This window comes from Silene latifolia, chromosome 5 (genome assembly GCF_048544455.1).
Source record: "Silene latifolia isolate original U9 population chromosome 5, ASM4854445v1, whole genome shotgun sequence".
Classification (NCBI taxonomy): Eukaryota; Viridiplantae; Streptophyta; class Magnoliopsida; order Caryophyllales; family Caryophyllaceae; genus Silene; species Silene latifolia.
This window is the reverse complement of record NC_133530.1, coordinates 62,095,747-62,112,213: the sequence shown is the minus strand read 5'-3', so window position 1 is coordinate 62,112,213 and position 16,467 is coordinate 62,095,747. Positions and strand designations below refer to the sequence as shown.

Genomic DNA, 16,467 nt, shown 5'->3' with positions numbered 1-16,467 from the left:
TCCCACAAAGATCACCAGACAATCAATCGTACACAATACAATACAATCTCAAATCAATTAAATAGGAACTGAGTAAGGAAACCCTACCTTTTCGCAATCCGCTACGCTGCAATCAATCATACACACGCATAACAAATACCATATCGTCACCTACAACAATGATATATGGTGACCAAACCCTAAACCCCTAATTTAACCCAAAACAATAATTAGGGCCAAACCCTAAAAGACAGCCTATTAGCTGATTACAAAGAACTAGAGACTTACCAATGAAATCGAGACCAGAGACGGAAGTGTAGACTTGCGATCAATCAATTAGCCTTGAGAGTGATTAGGGTGATTAGAGAGATATGAGCGTCGTTGAGTTTTGGTAAAATGATTTAGAAACCGTAAAAGCGTAATTTATAATAATCCCTAATCACCTTAACCAAACCGCGGAATTAAACCCGTCAGACCGGATACTCGGTCGAGTATAGAGTATACTCGGCCGAGTATCCTCTACTCGGTAGAGTATTCCCATACTCGGCCGAGTATTCCTGGGCAGTAAACTGTCCAGAAACACACGGCACACTTACTCGGCCGAGTTAGCCCTATTCGGCCGAGTATCTTAGACTCAGAGAACCGTCGTATTGCACCAAGTACTGGGATTTGTGCATGGCGGTTAGTTATGGTTTCCTACCCTTCTTCTTCTCTTCGCTGGGGGAGTTAGATACGGATGTTGTTGCCTTGCTTAAGCGGATTCAGAATTCAGAAATTATCTGTGTCTCAGGATGCCGAGGCTCGTGCTGCAGCTTACATTTCTACTAGACTTAGCTTAGTTATCGCTAAGGGAGTGGACGCCCAGATTGTATCTTGGTTGCCCACTAATATTTTGTAAATTTTGACATTATTTTAATAAAAATTGCGTCTTTTTATAATAATATTAAGCTGAAATAAACTAATCTGAACTAACTTATTAGTTTAAAAGAAGAATTTTTATTAAAAAGTTGACAAATGCATGAAAACCATAAACTTATGGACTTTACTTTTCTAAACTATTCTGAATTGAATTATGAGATTTCTTTTTTAAACTGAATGAACTGAACTTATATGAGCGGAGCTGAATTGAACTTATATAGATAAAAGTGGATATAAATTAGACTAAACTTTTAAGAATTTCACTTATAAGATATGAACTGGAGTTAAGAAAATTTGAACCGAATTTATACAATCTAAATTAAATTTCACGCGAGTAACTTTAATTCCAAAAGAATGTGACTTAAACAACCAATCAATACTATATATTAAATCCAGAAACCAAGGGACTTCAATGTAATTAAAGAAAGTTATATAAATTAATTATACTATATAGTTTTAAATCACTAGCACCATGTGATGGACCCAATTAAGGGATCTCAATGCAAATATTATATAGTTTGGGTTAAAATTAAATTATATAGAAGCTTGGTAATTTTCCTAAACATTTGTAAGAGACTAAAACATGGTTAATTTCCTTAAAATAAAATAATTAATTAATATGGTCAATATCCTTAAAATAAAATAATTAATTAAGATGGTCAATTTCAAAGAGACTAGAAGATGGTCAATTTCCTTAAAATAAAATAATTAATTAGTATAAACATGCACACTTATTGTATTAATTATAATCATCATAAAATTATATATTAAATATAAAATCTATGCAATTTTATTAAACTTTATAGTTTATTAGATGTATAGAGATGTTAATTATTTAACATATAAAAATATAATATAAGTAGGTTATAAATAATTCAAGTTAGATTCCATAATATATAATATTGCATAATTCTTTCGATTTAATGCATATATGTAATATAAATATATAATCCTCTTAAAATTGCATGCCTAAGTAGTAAAAGTAATTTCGTCAGTAAAGAAAAAATTTGTAGTAACATTGGATATAGTTATATGATAGTAATAACTCATTTGAATAATAAAAGTAACAATATTATCAGCGAGATTAGTGAAAGTGGTAGAAACAACAACGGGAGTAGTGAAATAATCAATATTAATGCGGCAATAGTGAAAGTAACAATAATTACGGCGGGAGTAGTGAAATTATCAATATTAATGGTGCAGTAGTGACAGTAACAATAATTACGGCGGGAGTAGTGAAAGTAACAATGATTACGGGTAAGTAATGAAATGTTATTACTGTTGTTTCATTAATAAGAGTAAAATATTAATAGCGGGAGTAGTGAATTTGTCTCAAAATTTATTTCATCGTAATTTTAGGATATGTCATTAAAAAATATATTAATGATAAATTTAAAGGTTATGCAACTTTAAGTAATTTTATTTAATGAAAAAAAAATTAATGGTAATTAGAGGTAGCCCGGGCGAAGCCGGGCACCAATACTAATTAGAAAGAATGATTCGTTATAAAAGTAGGCAAAAAAAAAAAAAAAAAAAAAAAAAAAAAAAAAAAAAAAAAAAAAAAAAAAAAAACTCTAATAGGTTAAAGATTCAAACCAAACCCCAAAAACAAACCCCCCTCTCTCTACCTTCGTCAATAATCCCAGAACCCCCCTTTCTCCTTTGTATGTAAATCCCTCCGACTCTTAATGTTTCTTTTTAAACAATTGAATTGAATTGAATTGAAAATAGCCAGTTGAAAGAGCGTAGTACTGTTATTACAGTTATGTTTCCCGCCATGGCTGGTCAGGTTGATACCAACCCTTCATCTTCTCCTTGTTCTTTAGACCATGTTGAGAAGACCAAGACCTTGATTTGTGCCCTTAATCTCCTCTCTCGTAACCTCCCTCTTCCGACCCATGTCTTTGATTCTGTCTCTTCCATTTTCGACGCCGATAATCATGACGACAACGACGATGATGACGACGTTGATACTCCTGACCCACTTCATTCCTCCTCCTCTAATTCTGTTAAAGTGAGGATCTTTACACTTGCCCTTTTTGTTTTTCTACTATCTGTTTTATGCCTCTTGTTGATTTTCATCTTTTTGAATTAGGGTTTTCAGATTCCTCCCTTTTTCGTTGTGTATCCGTGATGGTGTCTTGATTGATTTTTCGTATGGAGGTGTAAAACTTGGGGATGATTTGGGTTTGTTCCGGTCATTTGTTTACCTCTCGTTTTGGCACAAAGACCAAGGAAACAAGAGTGGACCAACCAAGTTACCCATCAAAGACATTCCTAAAATTGACCGAGACACCAGAAAATGGAATAGGTAGACAATTGACTGGGACGGAGGGAGTATTAGTTTTGATACTTTTAGGTTTACGTTTGCCGTTGCCGTAATTGGTTGGAAGACATTTGATTCTATTGAATGTAATTTGCTGTCAGTTTGTCTGGTGCTTGTATATTAACGGTGGATTGATGAAGGTTGTTCTCTGTTAGTTTCTGCTTTATTGTATGTCTATGACTCTACAGTGTTAGGTTAAGGATTTCAGCCGGATGCTTGATATGACTTTTTAATGATTGTAACTGTCAATTTCTACGCTGCAGGACACATGTGCCATGTCTAGTTATGGAGATTTGATTATGGAATTTGAGGATGCTGTGGTGAAGCAGAGACCAAGATTAATGTCTAGTAATGTATTGACAGAATTAAATGAGAGCCGTTTGCAGAGTAGAATTGAGCATCGATTAGTTGAACTCGAAGGTTGGTTCAGTTTTCATAACAATTATAACTTGCAGGGACGAAGTTTTCAACATATATTAGAAGCATTTATTTTAGGGACGTGCTAAATCCGCGCACAATTTTACTAAATCCCGCGCATTTATCCCCATTATTCCGAAATTACCCCTCTCATTTCTCACCCCAAAAAAAAACCTCAACTAATCAATCGAGAAATCCCCAAAAAGAAAACCTTGATTCCCACCAGCCGCGTCCCACCAACCACCCTCACTGACCGACGCCGGAGGAGGAGAAGAGTATTGGGTCGACGGCGACGGAAGATCGACGACGATGAAGGTTTATTGGGTTCGTAGGGGTTGAGGAATGGGGGGAAGGGGTGGGTCGATGGTACATGGGTGAGTTGACGACGCCGGGCATGTTATGGGGGTGGTCGACGGCGTAGTGTGGTTGTCGGGGCTAGGGAATGGGTGGTCGGGGCTGGTGGATGGGTGGTTGAGAATGGATAGGGTTTGTCGACGGAGAAGCGGTTGCGGAGGTTAAATGGGACACAAATTAATCGAGTATTGTGGATTAGGATGGTCGATGACGCAGGGGCAGGGTGGTCGACGGCGTGGGGATCTAGGTGGTCGGCGCTGGTGGAGGAGTGGTCATGAGGGGGAAGGTAGGAGGGGTGGTCGGGGATGGCAGGGACGTTTGATTTGTGAATCAACATTTTTTTTTTTAAATGAAGGGTAATAATGGAAAAGAGGGACAAAATGCGCGGGATTTAGTAAAATTACGCGCGGGATTTAGCAATTACGTTATTTTATGGGGCTGACTTGTTCTCATTCTAGCTTTTGACTACTTTACTGTAATTCTGGCTAACTATTTTTACTTGTTCATGCTTAGAATGTGATAAGCTGTAGAATAGATTGCTATCATTAGTATAGATTATATTAATATCCAAATGTCTTCTGTATAGTGGAATCTGCTAACTATTTCTAATCTTCTTGCTGCATTGTTTACCTGGTAAATCTCTTAAGCATGTGTAATCTCTTAAGCATGAGATTATTTACTTGTGCAGAATTATAAAATTTAGATCTATTCTCAAAACAGTTTACTAGTCTAGTGTATCAAACAACCAACACGTGGGTTATATATTTTTGGTTTTGGAATTTGGATTATGTTAGAATAAAGAAGGAAGGCTCACTAAACTAGACTCCGTTTTGTGGCAAGTAGAAATCATCCGACGCTCCTAACTCAACTTTTATTATGGGTCATCTTATCCTTGTTAACACAAGGGTAATGTTGTCTACACATGACTCTCCTTCCCTCGCCACTGGCAGTAGCCTTTGAGGGAATAAGGTATTGTTGTTGTATTCAAGTTTGGTTCAAGCGTAACTGAATAGGGAAGGAAACATAAACAAGCAACTCACATGGACAAAAAAGGAATAAACAAATGGGTGAGACGGTAAATGGACTATTCACTTTGCATCCTTGGTTATTCTACTGCTTGTAATTTTACCCCCAAGTTAGGATAAGGTAGCTTTATTTAAAATTTTGTTTTTCTTAATGTGAACTCTTGAGCAGTGTTGCTACATGTATCAGAAGATGGTTCATGTTTTGAAGAGAGCTATTCCTTAAAGGGAAATTTATAATGCATAAACATTGTATATTATTGTTTTTATGATGCAGTTCGATACTTGACATATTGCTTTAACTTCACTTTAAGTCAGTTCCTCTCAAGTACCCTGTCTATATTTCAGCTTGATTGTTTGTATGGATTAAACTTCTGTAAAATTTTGTAGTTATACTATACACTAATGGTTTGTTATCAAACAGAACTGCCAACAAGTAGAGGAGAAGATCTGCAGTCCAAGTGCTTGCTTGAACTTTATGGTCTTAAGGTAAAGTTTATTATTTCGCTTCCTACATTTTGTTTTGGTGTAGAACGGAGTTGTATATATTATTATGTAAATAAATGTACCTCAAAAATAAAGTGAAATCACTTTTTCAAGCCTTTATTATACTGCCTTACTTGGCTGAAACATAGTTTGTTTTGAGTCAAGAGCCGGAGATAATAACTCTTGTCTCACTGGCATTTTTTTTAATGTTTCCTTATGAGTTTCCTTATATTTTCCCCTGAACTGTGGCATTTATTGATTGCATTCTTAATGTAGCTTTCAGTTGTTAATATAACACCTTATTATCATAAACATATGAACAACTGTTGGATTTATATTTTCTCAAGGCCTGACATGTTTTTCATTGTCTTTTTATCAGCTCGATGAGCTACATAAGAAGGTTCGTGCTGATGTAAGTTCAGAGTTTTGGCTTCGCTTGAAGTGTGTCTATCCTGAACAGCAGATGTTTGATTGGGGGATGACCCGATTGCGCTTCCCCTTTTACGGTCTAGGTGATCCCTTTGCTGCCGAATCTGATGATCAGTTGAGGAAGAAAAGGGATGCTGAGGTAGTATTCCTATCTCCCTCTCCCTCTCCCTCTCCCTCTCCCTCCCTGTTGGGTGCCCTTTCGTTGCCTGTTTCCTTTTCTCTCATTTATCGATGCCAACTTAGTATTTCTGTTTGTAGTTTTAGTTTTATACTTCATCCCATATTTATTCTCCCCATTTGATTTTGGTGGTCACCATTAATTTCTCAAAATATATGTAGTGATACAATGTAAAATTTGTAATGTTCAATTTATCCAAAAAATAAACAATCTTCATTTATCATTTCTAAATAGTTGTCACTGATGTATATTGTGAGAGTTTTGGTCATTGTCAACGTTGTTAGGCCATAAAAGTCAAATGGGGACAATATAAATAGGTTGGAGAGAGTAGTTTGCACAAATTTTATTCCGCAGTTCTTTAAAAATGCTTTGCACATGATGGTGATTGTTGAGTTAAACATCAAAGATAGTAAGCCAAGGGTGTTTGTGTAAGATAGAAAGAAAGGTTGTCAAGCATATTTAGCACATAAAAAAAGTTAGCCTGCCTTACAATCTAATTCTAAATGTTTTATGTTTTCATTCTTGAAAGAGTGCTTATATCCTCATGCTGTTTGTGTTTTGTTGTTGATGTGATGAACCACGTAATCGCAGAGATTATCTAGATTAGAGGAAGAGGAGAAGAGCTATGTGGAGACTAGAAAGAGGAGATTTTTCGCCGATTTGCTAAATGCCGCTCGTGAATTTCAGCTGCAAGTTGGTGCCTCTTTAAAACGTCAGAAACAGAGGAATGATGGGGTCTTGGTAATTTTATCTTCCGTTCTTTCTGTTATATGTTTATAGTTAAAACTTGGTAAACATTGTGAAAGAACTGGTGGTATTCGATACTGGCTGTTACACCGTATTAAAGGATTTAGTTACCAAGGTTTTCAACATTACCGCGACCATATTTTGAGGCGGTCTCATTTATGACTGATTCCAAGATCAAGTCTCAATTCGAGATTTATTACTATAAAAGAAATGGTGTGTCTAAGAAGTGGCGACACTAGTTTTTTAGTCGATACATATATATGAATTTGATGGTATTGGCAGGCTTGGCATGGAAGGCAAAGACAACGCGTTACACGGCAAGAGAAGCTGAGGATGGATGCTCTTAGAAATCATGATCAGGACTTATATATGAAAATGGTGGAGGAGAGCAAAAATGAAAGATTAAAATTGCTCATTGGGAAAACTAATGAGCTTCTTGTCAATCTTGGAGCTGCTGTTCAACGTCAAAAAGATGCGAATCATTCTGAAGGCATTGAACCATTGGAAGAGTCTGATGCTGATATGCATGATCTGGATGTTCCGAAAGACGGGAATTCTGTCGCTAATGAAAATATTGACGAAAGTGATGATGATTCTGTCAAGGCAGGCAATTTACTCGATGGTCAGAAGAAATATAACTCAGCTGTACACTCAATTGAAGAAAAGGTACAACATTTTAACTCCGCATTTGATTGTGTATCATTTTCCTATATTTATAAGAATGTAGTCGGTTTGATTGTCCCACCTTAACACTCATGGCAATTCATACTGGCATTGGAAGTTAATGGCAATATTTTGAGGTTTAATTTACTTGAGCATTACTTGTTGTTTTTCATTATGACAACGCGCATGAGACACTTCTCTATTACTTTGTGGTAAAGTTGGGTGCCTCTGAACCTTCCCTTATAACATGGTGTTTCTTTTGTTACTGATGTCATAGGAAATCATGATTTTTAATACAGCTATGTCCTGATTGTTAATTTGATATCATTCCCCCACTTATTTAAGCCAATCTAATTGTAAATATTACATCGTTATGCTTCCCAAGATGCGCATACCCAAGATGCGTGATTACAATCCTAGAACAATCGCGATGTGTTCACTAGTATCACAAAAACCGGCAGTTAAGATGTTTATTAGGTCAAGGAGGTATTGAATATAAGCATCCAGGAGAATTATCTTTAAAAACTGAAGAGACTGATTTGTAATCTAGTGGCCCATGAGGGCACATTGGCTGAAAGATTGCAGGGATTCAAGGAGAACCTTAGAAAATTGGCCATCATATAACCAGCCAGGGGATCGAAATGTGGTGGCACAAAATTAATTCCACATCAACCCAGTGGCTGGAGGTGGGTGGGGTGGAGGAGGGTTAACAACCTTAAATTCCATGACTAGGAATTGGAACTTGAGAGTGCAGGAGCTGTATGTCTGTACCTTTGCATATTATATGCCCGTCAACATGTAGTTATCATAACAGAACTTTGTTAATACATTAGTGTTAAAATGCTCAATAGCTGATGGGACTTACTATATGGCATAAATTATCTAAAGATGACTATAAGAGTCGAAGTCTCTCATGCCGACTGGTTAAAATTGGCTGTAGGTAGTAGATTTAAATTGGCAATAGGAACACCTTGAATGACCTTGACAGCTCATAGAATCAACCCTTGATGGATACTTGACGGCAGGAATCGGAAGATGAGAGAATTATCTTCCTTGAAACTTTTAAATTGTTCTTTTTTGTCTCTAACCGGCTTGCGGAGGTCCTCTTACCATTATAAATGATGTGTCAATGTTTAGATTATGCTGCTGCATCCTCTTTCTCTGATATTACATTATACTAAAAATTAGAATTCTGCTGAGCATAGATTTATGTCTTATTTTTCTTGCAGGTGACAGAGCAACCAGCAATACTTCAGGGTGGAGAACTCAGACCATATCAGTTAGAAGGGCTCCAATGGATGCTCTCATTGTTCAATAACAATCTGAATGGGATATTAGCAGATGAGATGGGACTGGGAAAAACAATTCAAACCATTTCGTTGATTGCATATTTAGCGGTGAATAAAGATGTGAATGGACCACATTTGGTCGTGGCACCAAAAGCTGTCCTGCCTAATTGGATTCTTGAATTTCAAAAATGGGTTCCCAGGTAAACAATATTTTATTTCTGGGCTTGTGACAATTGTGTTAATGCAAAAGATGATGTACAGTTGGAATCCAGTGTCAACTCCGGATCAATAGTTTATACTTTTGTTTTGTTGGTATATTAAAGAATGGTAACTTAGGCCTTGTTTGGATACCAAAAAGGAGGGAACGGTTTGGATACCAAAAAGGAGGGAACGGGAGGGGAGGGGGAAGGAGGGAAGAGAAAGGGAGGGGAGGGGAGGGAAGGGGAGGGGAAATGGAGAGTGGGTGTTTGGATACAATTTCCCTCCAAATCTTTCCTATTGTGGAGAGATTTTGATTTGTCTTGGGGAGGGAAAATGGATCCCTCCACATCCCTTCCTCTCCATTTCCCTCCACCCTTATTTGCTATTCCAAACGAGGGAATTTAAATCCCCTACTCTCCCTCCCTTTCCCTTCCCTCCAAATCCCTCAATCCGAACACACCCTTAGAGTGTGGCTTCGAGTGCTCCCACCCACCCAAACCATTAAAAGTAGAAAAGCAATCCTTAGAAGGAAAGTTAGCAAAGACCAAATTGTAATATGATATGATGACCTGATGGGTTTGTCGTAATCCTCTTTTTGTTAATGGACGTTGCCTCTTTGTTGTCTTTATACTTCTGTATCACTTAAAATTGGAAAAGAAAATGCATGTAGCTGTTTATAATAGTCCAGTGTGTATATGCTCTGTTTTGACATATTTTGTAAATGATCGTGTTTCAGCATTGTTGCTATCTTATATGATGGACGTCCAGAGACAAGGAAAGCCATCAGGGAACAATACTTCGGCAGTGATGGAAAATTCTGCGTGATGCTTACGCACTATGATATGATTATGAGGGATAAGCAATACCTCAAAAAAATACATTGGTATTACATGATAATTGATGAGGGTCACCGATTGAAAAATCACGAATGCGCTCTTTCTAGGATTCTTTGTTCAGAGTATGTATTCAACTTGCTCTTTTTGCCCGTGATTTCCTGTTTCTGTTTCATCTGACGTGTTAGAATAATTTGTATAATTACTGATTTGTACATGACTGTGACGTCATCTATTCTATGTTGAAGGGATTTTATTTCTTATGGGAGAAAATCGTTCAATCTTAAAAGAAGTTAACTAAAATTTCTGTATTTTGTAGCCACCTTCACGACTCAGCTTCTAATGGAACAATGAGCACTTAACTTGGCTAGTATAGTAGTATGTCTTTACATAATTTACATGGTTAATATGTCCCGTGATCTAAATGTTTTCATGCTAAATGCTTTCTATACCCCAATTAAAAATGATATTTCTGATGTTTACTTGCATTTTGTTATCTGTGTGGTTTTGGCTTATATTTGTCACTTCCGTAATTCCCTTATCGTGGCCCTGATTAATATGTTTCATAGTTCCACAATAATAAAGGTTTCTTGGTTTTGTGTTTGTAACTGAAGTTTTGAGATCTGACGGAAGTTGTGTGCTTATCCAGATATAGGATCCGGCGAAGGCTTCTGCTGACTGGGACTCCAATACAGAACACTCTGAAGGAGCTGTGGTCCCTGCTCAATTTTCTTCTACCTCAAATTTTTAACTCCGTTGACAATTTCGCAGATTGGTTCAACGCACCATTTGCTGATCGAGGTCATGTTGCCCTTTCTGATGAAGAAGAGCTCTTGATCATTCGACGTTTGCATCAAGTGTGCTTCTATACCTCAACTCTCTTCCAACTTCGTGAGTTATGGCTCGATTTTCTAATTAGATTTCTGTGGTTTTAGGTCATTAGACCATTTATTCTCAGGAGGAAGAAAGATGAAGTGGAGAAATATCTTCCTAGCAAAACACAGGTCATATTGAAATGTGACTTGTCTGCATGGCAGAAAGTATACTATCAGCAGGTTACTGATTGGGGAAGAGTTGGCTTGGAAACAGGTCTAATTTCTTCTCTTTCTGGAGCTAGTAGTATTCGAACTGATTTATTTTTTGCGTGTAGTCTCATATTTGATCTACATTGTTTTGTTAGAGGAAGTCCTGGCTGAATAGATTTTTGTTTTTACTGTTCTGTTGAACAATCCTTAGGTATTTGCGGGGAAAGCTGTATATTGGGATTCTAGTAGTAGCGTAAGGGATTAATCTATTTTATCTGTCTGGTCTATCCCAAGTGCCAAGCCTTTAACAGTTGATAGTTAAAAAGACATGTAGTATCTTCTGTTTTTTTCGAAGTAAGTTTCCAACATTATAAAAAGCACTCCCTGTTCAAATTTCCATGGTTGTAGGAGCCAAAAACTTCTTTTTTTGCCTGTAGAATATGACGATGAAATAAAGAAGCGTGGGTCGAATGTCCATACTTTTTATTCTGTGAAGTAACGTGTCGATGAAATTCTTGTCACAGTTTTCATTATTTGTCAGTCTTGACCCCACTGTCACCTGGATGGCCGGAAAACCCATAATTTCATGTACTACTGAAAATTAAAATCTGATTTCTACTTCATGAGGAGAAACATTTTCGATATTTCACAAACTTAGGTCCTGCATAAATAAATTGTCCATTTTGTAACATCATCATCTTACTTTCCTGGCTTGCCGCCTCAGTAAAAAAAAAACGGGATATTTTACGGTGTACCCTCGAGTTTTTCGGTTTTCTATGGTGTACCCCTACATTTTTGAAATTCTATGGTGTATCCCTGAACTCTATACATTAGTCCATACCATGACCTAATTTATTGTCTTTGATATGTTATTTTCTTAATTGATCTATTAATCATTTATTTACCATTCCAATTAATTGATAACCTACTCATTTACTTATTAACTCGCCAAATTACCCATTAACCCACCAAATAGTATACGAATCTAACTAAAAATTCATAAAATCTCCATTATCATTTCATGAATCATAACTAAGGTTTTTAATAGTAATTTATGCTTATGGAAAGTGATTTATGATACTTTTCACTTAGGATGTTGTTAGAACACTAACAAGTCAGAATAAAGGTCAAAAAACGGTTGTTTGATAGTGATAAAGTTAACGGAGAGTTAAATGAGGTCATGATAGAGAAATAAGAAAGAAGTTTAGTGGTACAATGTAGAATATAAAAATTATGAGGGTACAACATAGAAAACCGAAAAACTCAAGGGTACACCATAGAATATCCCAAAAAAGAATATATGCTGTATGTGATGGTCCAAGTTTTTGGCTGGAGAAAGTGCAGCAACATTTTTTATTTAGGTGCTTGGTGAAAATACATCAATCCTTAGGTTATTACCTCTTTCTAGAAATTCCTTGACTTCTTTCTTCTTTTATTGTGTTTGTGGTTGGGTGTGTGACTGTGCGCCCACTACGTTGCGCCTTAAAATGTATTTTATTTTTGCTAGTAGTTTTTTTAGATGATAACCTCATTTCAGCGAGGTATAGTGTTATGCAGGATTGTGTTGGTTCCTGGCGAGTTCAGTTCTTCCATAAGTCATACATAAATCATAAATGCATAGGGAAATACAGAGCAAATTATATGTAGAATTTCCTGGGTTTCTTTTTTAATCTTTTATATATATGTATAATATGGGTGAACTTAAATGATATTAGTTTTTTTTAGATGATTAATCCCTTTTGGGGGTGAGTTGTAGTGTTTACTCAATGTGTTGTTTCTCTTGATATGTTTTCTTCAATATTATTGCAGAAAGAGGGAAGTCAAAGAGTTTGCAGAACCTTTCAATGCAACTGAGGAAATGCTGCAACCATCCATACCTCTTCTTGCAAGATTATTATAATATTGGACGCATGGATGATATAGTACGAGCATCCGGAAAATTCGAGCTACTTGACCGTTTACTCCCTAAGCTACATCGAGCCGGTCATAGAGTCTTGTTGTTCTCACAAATGACCCGCCTTTTAGACATTCTTGAGTATTATCTGCGAATGCATGATTATAAGTTCCTTCGATTGGATGGTTCATCAAAGACTGATGAAAGAGGGACCTTATTGAAAGAATTTAATGCTCCTGATTCTCCTTATTTCTTGTTTCTTCTCAGCACCCGGGCCGGTGGTCTGGGCCTTAACTTACAGACGGCTGATACAGTCATTATTTTCGATAGTGATTGGAACCCACAGATGGACCAGCAGGCAGAGGATCGGGCCCACCGTATTGGTCAAAAGAAGGAGGTGAGAGTTTTTGTTCTGGTAAGTGTAGGATCAATTGAAGAAGTAATTCTCGATCGTGCCAAACAGAAGATGGGAATTGATGCCAAGGTTATCCAGGCGGGGCTTTTCAATACCACATCTACAGGTATAATATTGTTTATAAATGCGCGAAAGTGGTAATTAAGCCCCTTAACTTTGTGATATACAAGCGTATCTTAGTTCAAAGAAGACCTTGAATACATTCTGATCGAAAATCTCTGAAGTGCCCACTCGTAATTCCTCGAGACTCAACTTGTCATACTGTAGAACCATGAAGACCTTGAGAACACTAGTCATCTAATCTTTTAGTCTTTTAGCCTTTTAGGGGGCCTGGGTTAAGTCTTTTAGCATGCTGCTCTGTCTTTTACCTATTTTAAGTTGATGGGCTATACTTTTGACTCTTCACTTTCGGGGCTCAAGGATATTGGTTTGGAATCGGTGCCTGACACTTCTCCTAGGGGAGAGATTAGTATATGAAACATATACCAAGATTTCTGATGAATTTAAAGCCTTGTATCTCAATAGTCTTTTCTTTTCACTTCAAATTTTATCTTTCTAAATATTTATTATTATTATTATAAATTAATGATTTTAGGTATCCCCCTGAATGAGTTATTGCAAGTTAACTTGCAAGACACCTGTCGAGTAGATGTTCATCTGAAAGTGTTTCTTTTGGTATACAGCTCAGGACAGAAAGGAGATGTTAGAAGAAATAATGCGGAAAGGAACAAGTTCAGTAAAGGTCAGAACAAGAGTACTGGCTGTTTGAGAAAATGGAGGTTTACGCTGTCAATGCCGGTATCAGTGAAAAGGGTAAAGGTTTTGAATACGATGTCGGAAAGTTAACAGGTAAACGAAAGAGAAAAGAGGTGGTGTATGCCGACACTCTCAGTGATACACGGTGGGCAAAAGCGGTAGAAAATGGAGAAGACTTATCTAAAGCTGTTCTTAAGAGAAAGAAAAGAGATACTATTTCTTCTGAAAATGGAGAAGACCTTAATACTACTACTACTAATAATAATAATAGTTACGGAGACATGGAAAAACCGGCGTATGAAGCTGAAAATGATGACATGGCGAGTCCTAGCGATGGGAATAGCGTTGAAATTCCAGGTCTTTCAGCTGTGAAGCTTAGGCTCAACGGGTTAAACTTTAGGACGCCAGAGAGGCAAGATGACATGGGAAGCGAGAATGGGATGTGGACTGGTCAAGATTTGACTTGGAAAACCCATAAGAAGAAGAGGTCTAGCTATAATATGTTAGGGTCCACTTCATCGGCGTCAGAATCTTCCAGGGGTCCAAGTTCTGGCAGAGGAAACCGGTAAATCATCCAGTAAATTATCGAATTTTGTGCCCAGTTGTCAATGCCATTGATCCAGATGTGGGTAAATATATTGGTTTGATTAGCATTCCAAACATGGTGGTGATTATCTGCAATGTTTCATCTTTTAAGTTGTACGGCGTGCACCTCTTTTGCTGTCGGTAAAGAATTCTATGGAACAAAATTAGGCCTTTTTTTATAAGTCGCTTATTTATCTTTTATTCATCACCTGATGTTGAGTGCTTCAAAATTCTGAATAGCTGTTAGATTATACTAGTAACTCTTAAGTAGAAGTACAGAAGTGTAAGTTCATCTGCAACTACTCATGTAGACTACGCACGGAATGACAAAAAAAAATATATATTAAAGCGAATGAACCTTCAAAATTATACCCTTTCAAAGTATAAATTGATTAAGCTACAAACTGATATAAGTTCAAAAACAGCACATATTTCAATATTCGGCTATTATAGCATCTGTTGTTTTCTAGTTGTTGAAAAAAGAAGCAAGTCGGTTGAAAAGAAGCTTAGCATTCTGAGAATGAGGATTATAGACATGAAAGCCATGACCCTCCCCTTGGACTTGAAACAACTCGGCTTGACCATTAAACTCACTCTCTTTAACTGCATTATAGTACCTAACACCACTACCTCTCATTACATCGTCACTAGCCACAATAACAAGAACCCTGGAGCATCCGAGCCCAGCCAGGCTCGGAGCTCCATCACCCATCGGGTTAATCATCCAACTATCTCGTCCCCCCGGTGCATCCGGGTAAACAAACTCCCAAATCTTGTACCCGATTTCCAACTCATCAATCTTTTCATCCAAGAAAAACCCTTGCGAAAGGAATGCCCCACGGATCTCGACACCCTTGTTTAAACTCTCGGTCCCGGCTTTCATTGCAATGTTATGGACTATATTGGCCCCAGAACTATCCCCACCAATGAACAACGCAGTTACAGCAGCGTAGTCTTTTAACCATGGATCCGATACCGACGCAACCCAATTAAGCGCGGCCCAACAGTCTTCGTAAGCTGTAGGAAGTGGGTGTTCAGGAGCAAGCCTGTATTCAACTGAAACAACAATGACTTGAGCTTGAGACGACAAGATGCTCGTGTAACGACTGGTTAGAGTTGAGAAAGCGGATTCAATGCAAAATCCGCCACCATGGAAGTAGACTAATATGGGGAATTTGTTAGGTGTTTGAGTGGGTTTGGGAAGGTAGAGTCTAGCTGAGATGCCTGTTGATGTAGAAATGATGACATCTTTTGATGCGACATCGTTTTGGGGGTCTTGGAGTGAAGGGGGAATAGTAGGGCAGTGATAGAGTCTTTCTACCGAGTTGTCTTCGTAAACTCGGATCAGACCTGGGAACTCCACCTTTACCTCTTTGGCTGTTGTTTCAGTATCCATTTTGTATTGCAGTAACTAGTAAGACAAGTTATTGGGAGGAGATAATAAAGTAGAGCACTAGAGCGTGGAAATGTGCATCTTATAAAGGACAAATAGTTCGCACCAAAAATAAATAAAGGACAAATAGTCGAAAGCATTTATTGCCATTCCCTAATTCTTTTAGATAACGTTGTGTTAGAGATTGTATATGCATGAACAGGAATTGATAATAAAATCGCACCGAATCAAATCCGATTTTTTAATAGAATAATTCGATCATTTTTAGTCTGGGTGAAACCAAATTTTCTACTTAGATAAGCGGTGCCTCTGATTTTTAGGCACAAAAATCGAGACGTAATATAGAAGTATATTTTGTGTAGTTTGTTATAGTTTTTTAGATGCAAAAGATGGAAATTATTATGTGTAAATTTCCTTTTCGTCCTTTATCTATTTATATAGAAAAAGGAAACAGGGATAGGGAATTAGGGGGATGCATTTCCTGAAGGGTTGTAACTCTCATAGTTATTCGAACGAAAACTATACCGTAATCCGGTAAATAATTATGCAAGCGTACA

The 16,467-nt window shown here is 37.2% G+C and overlaps 2 protein-coding genes across 2 annotated transcripts; one reads left to right on the top strand and one right to left on the bottom strand.

The window, feature by feature from the left end:
• The first annotated feature begins 2,509 nt into the window (after nucleotides 1-2,509).
• Nucleotides 2,510-14,886, top strand: LOC141657461 (putative ATP-dependent DNA helicase CHR12). The gene is given in 13 exon segments (XM_074464711.1): nucleotides 2,510-2,911; nucleotides 3,487-3,643; nucleotides 5,441-5,505; nucleotides 5,882-6,070; nucleotides 6,701-6,850; nucleotides 7,139-7,522; nucleotides 8,749-9,008; nucleotides 9,746-9,967; nucleotides 10,492-10,699; nucleotides 10,778-10,931; nucleotides 12,677-13,282; nucleotides 13,860-13,914; nucleotides 13,916-14,886. Coding segments are annotated over 13 exon segments (3,285 nt in total). The 5' UTR covers nucleotides 2,510-2,662; the 3' UTR covers nucleotides 14,502-14,886.
• On the bottom strand, nucleotides 14,845-16,001 carry LOC141657462 (2-hydroxyisoflavanone dehydratase-like). The gene has a single exon (XM_074464712.1). The coding sequence runs from the start codon at nucleotides 15,911-15,913 to the stop codon at nucleotides 14,984-14,986; it is 930 nt and encodes a 309-aa protein (XP_074320813.1). The 5' UTR covers nucleotides 15,914-16,001; the 3' UTR covers nucleotides 14,845-14,983.
• Between the last annotated feature and the right edge of the window lie 466 nt (nucleotides 16,002-16,467).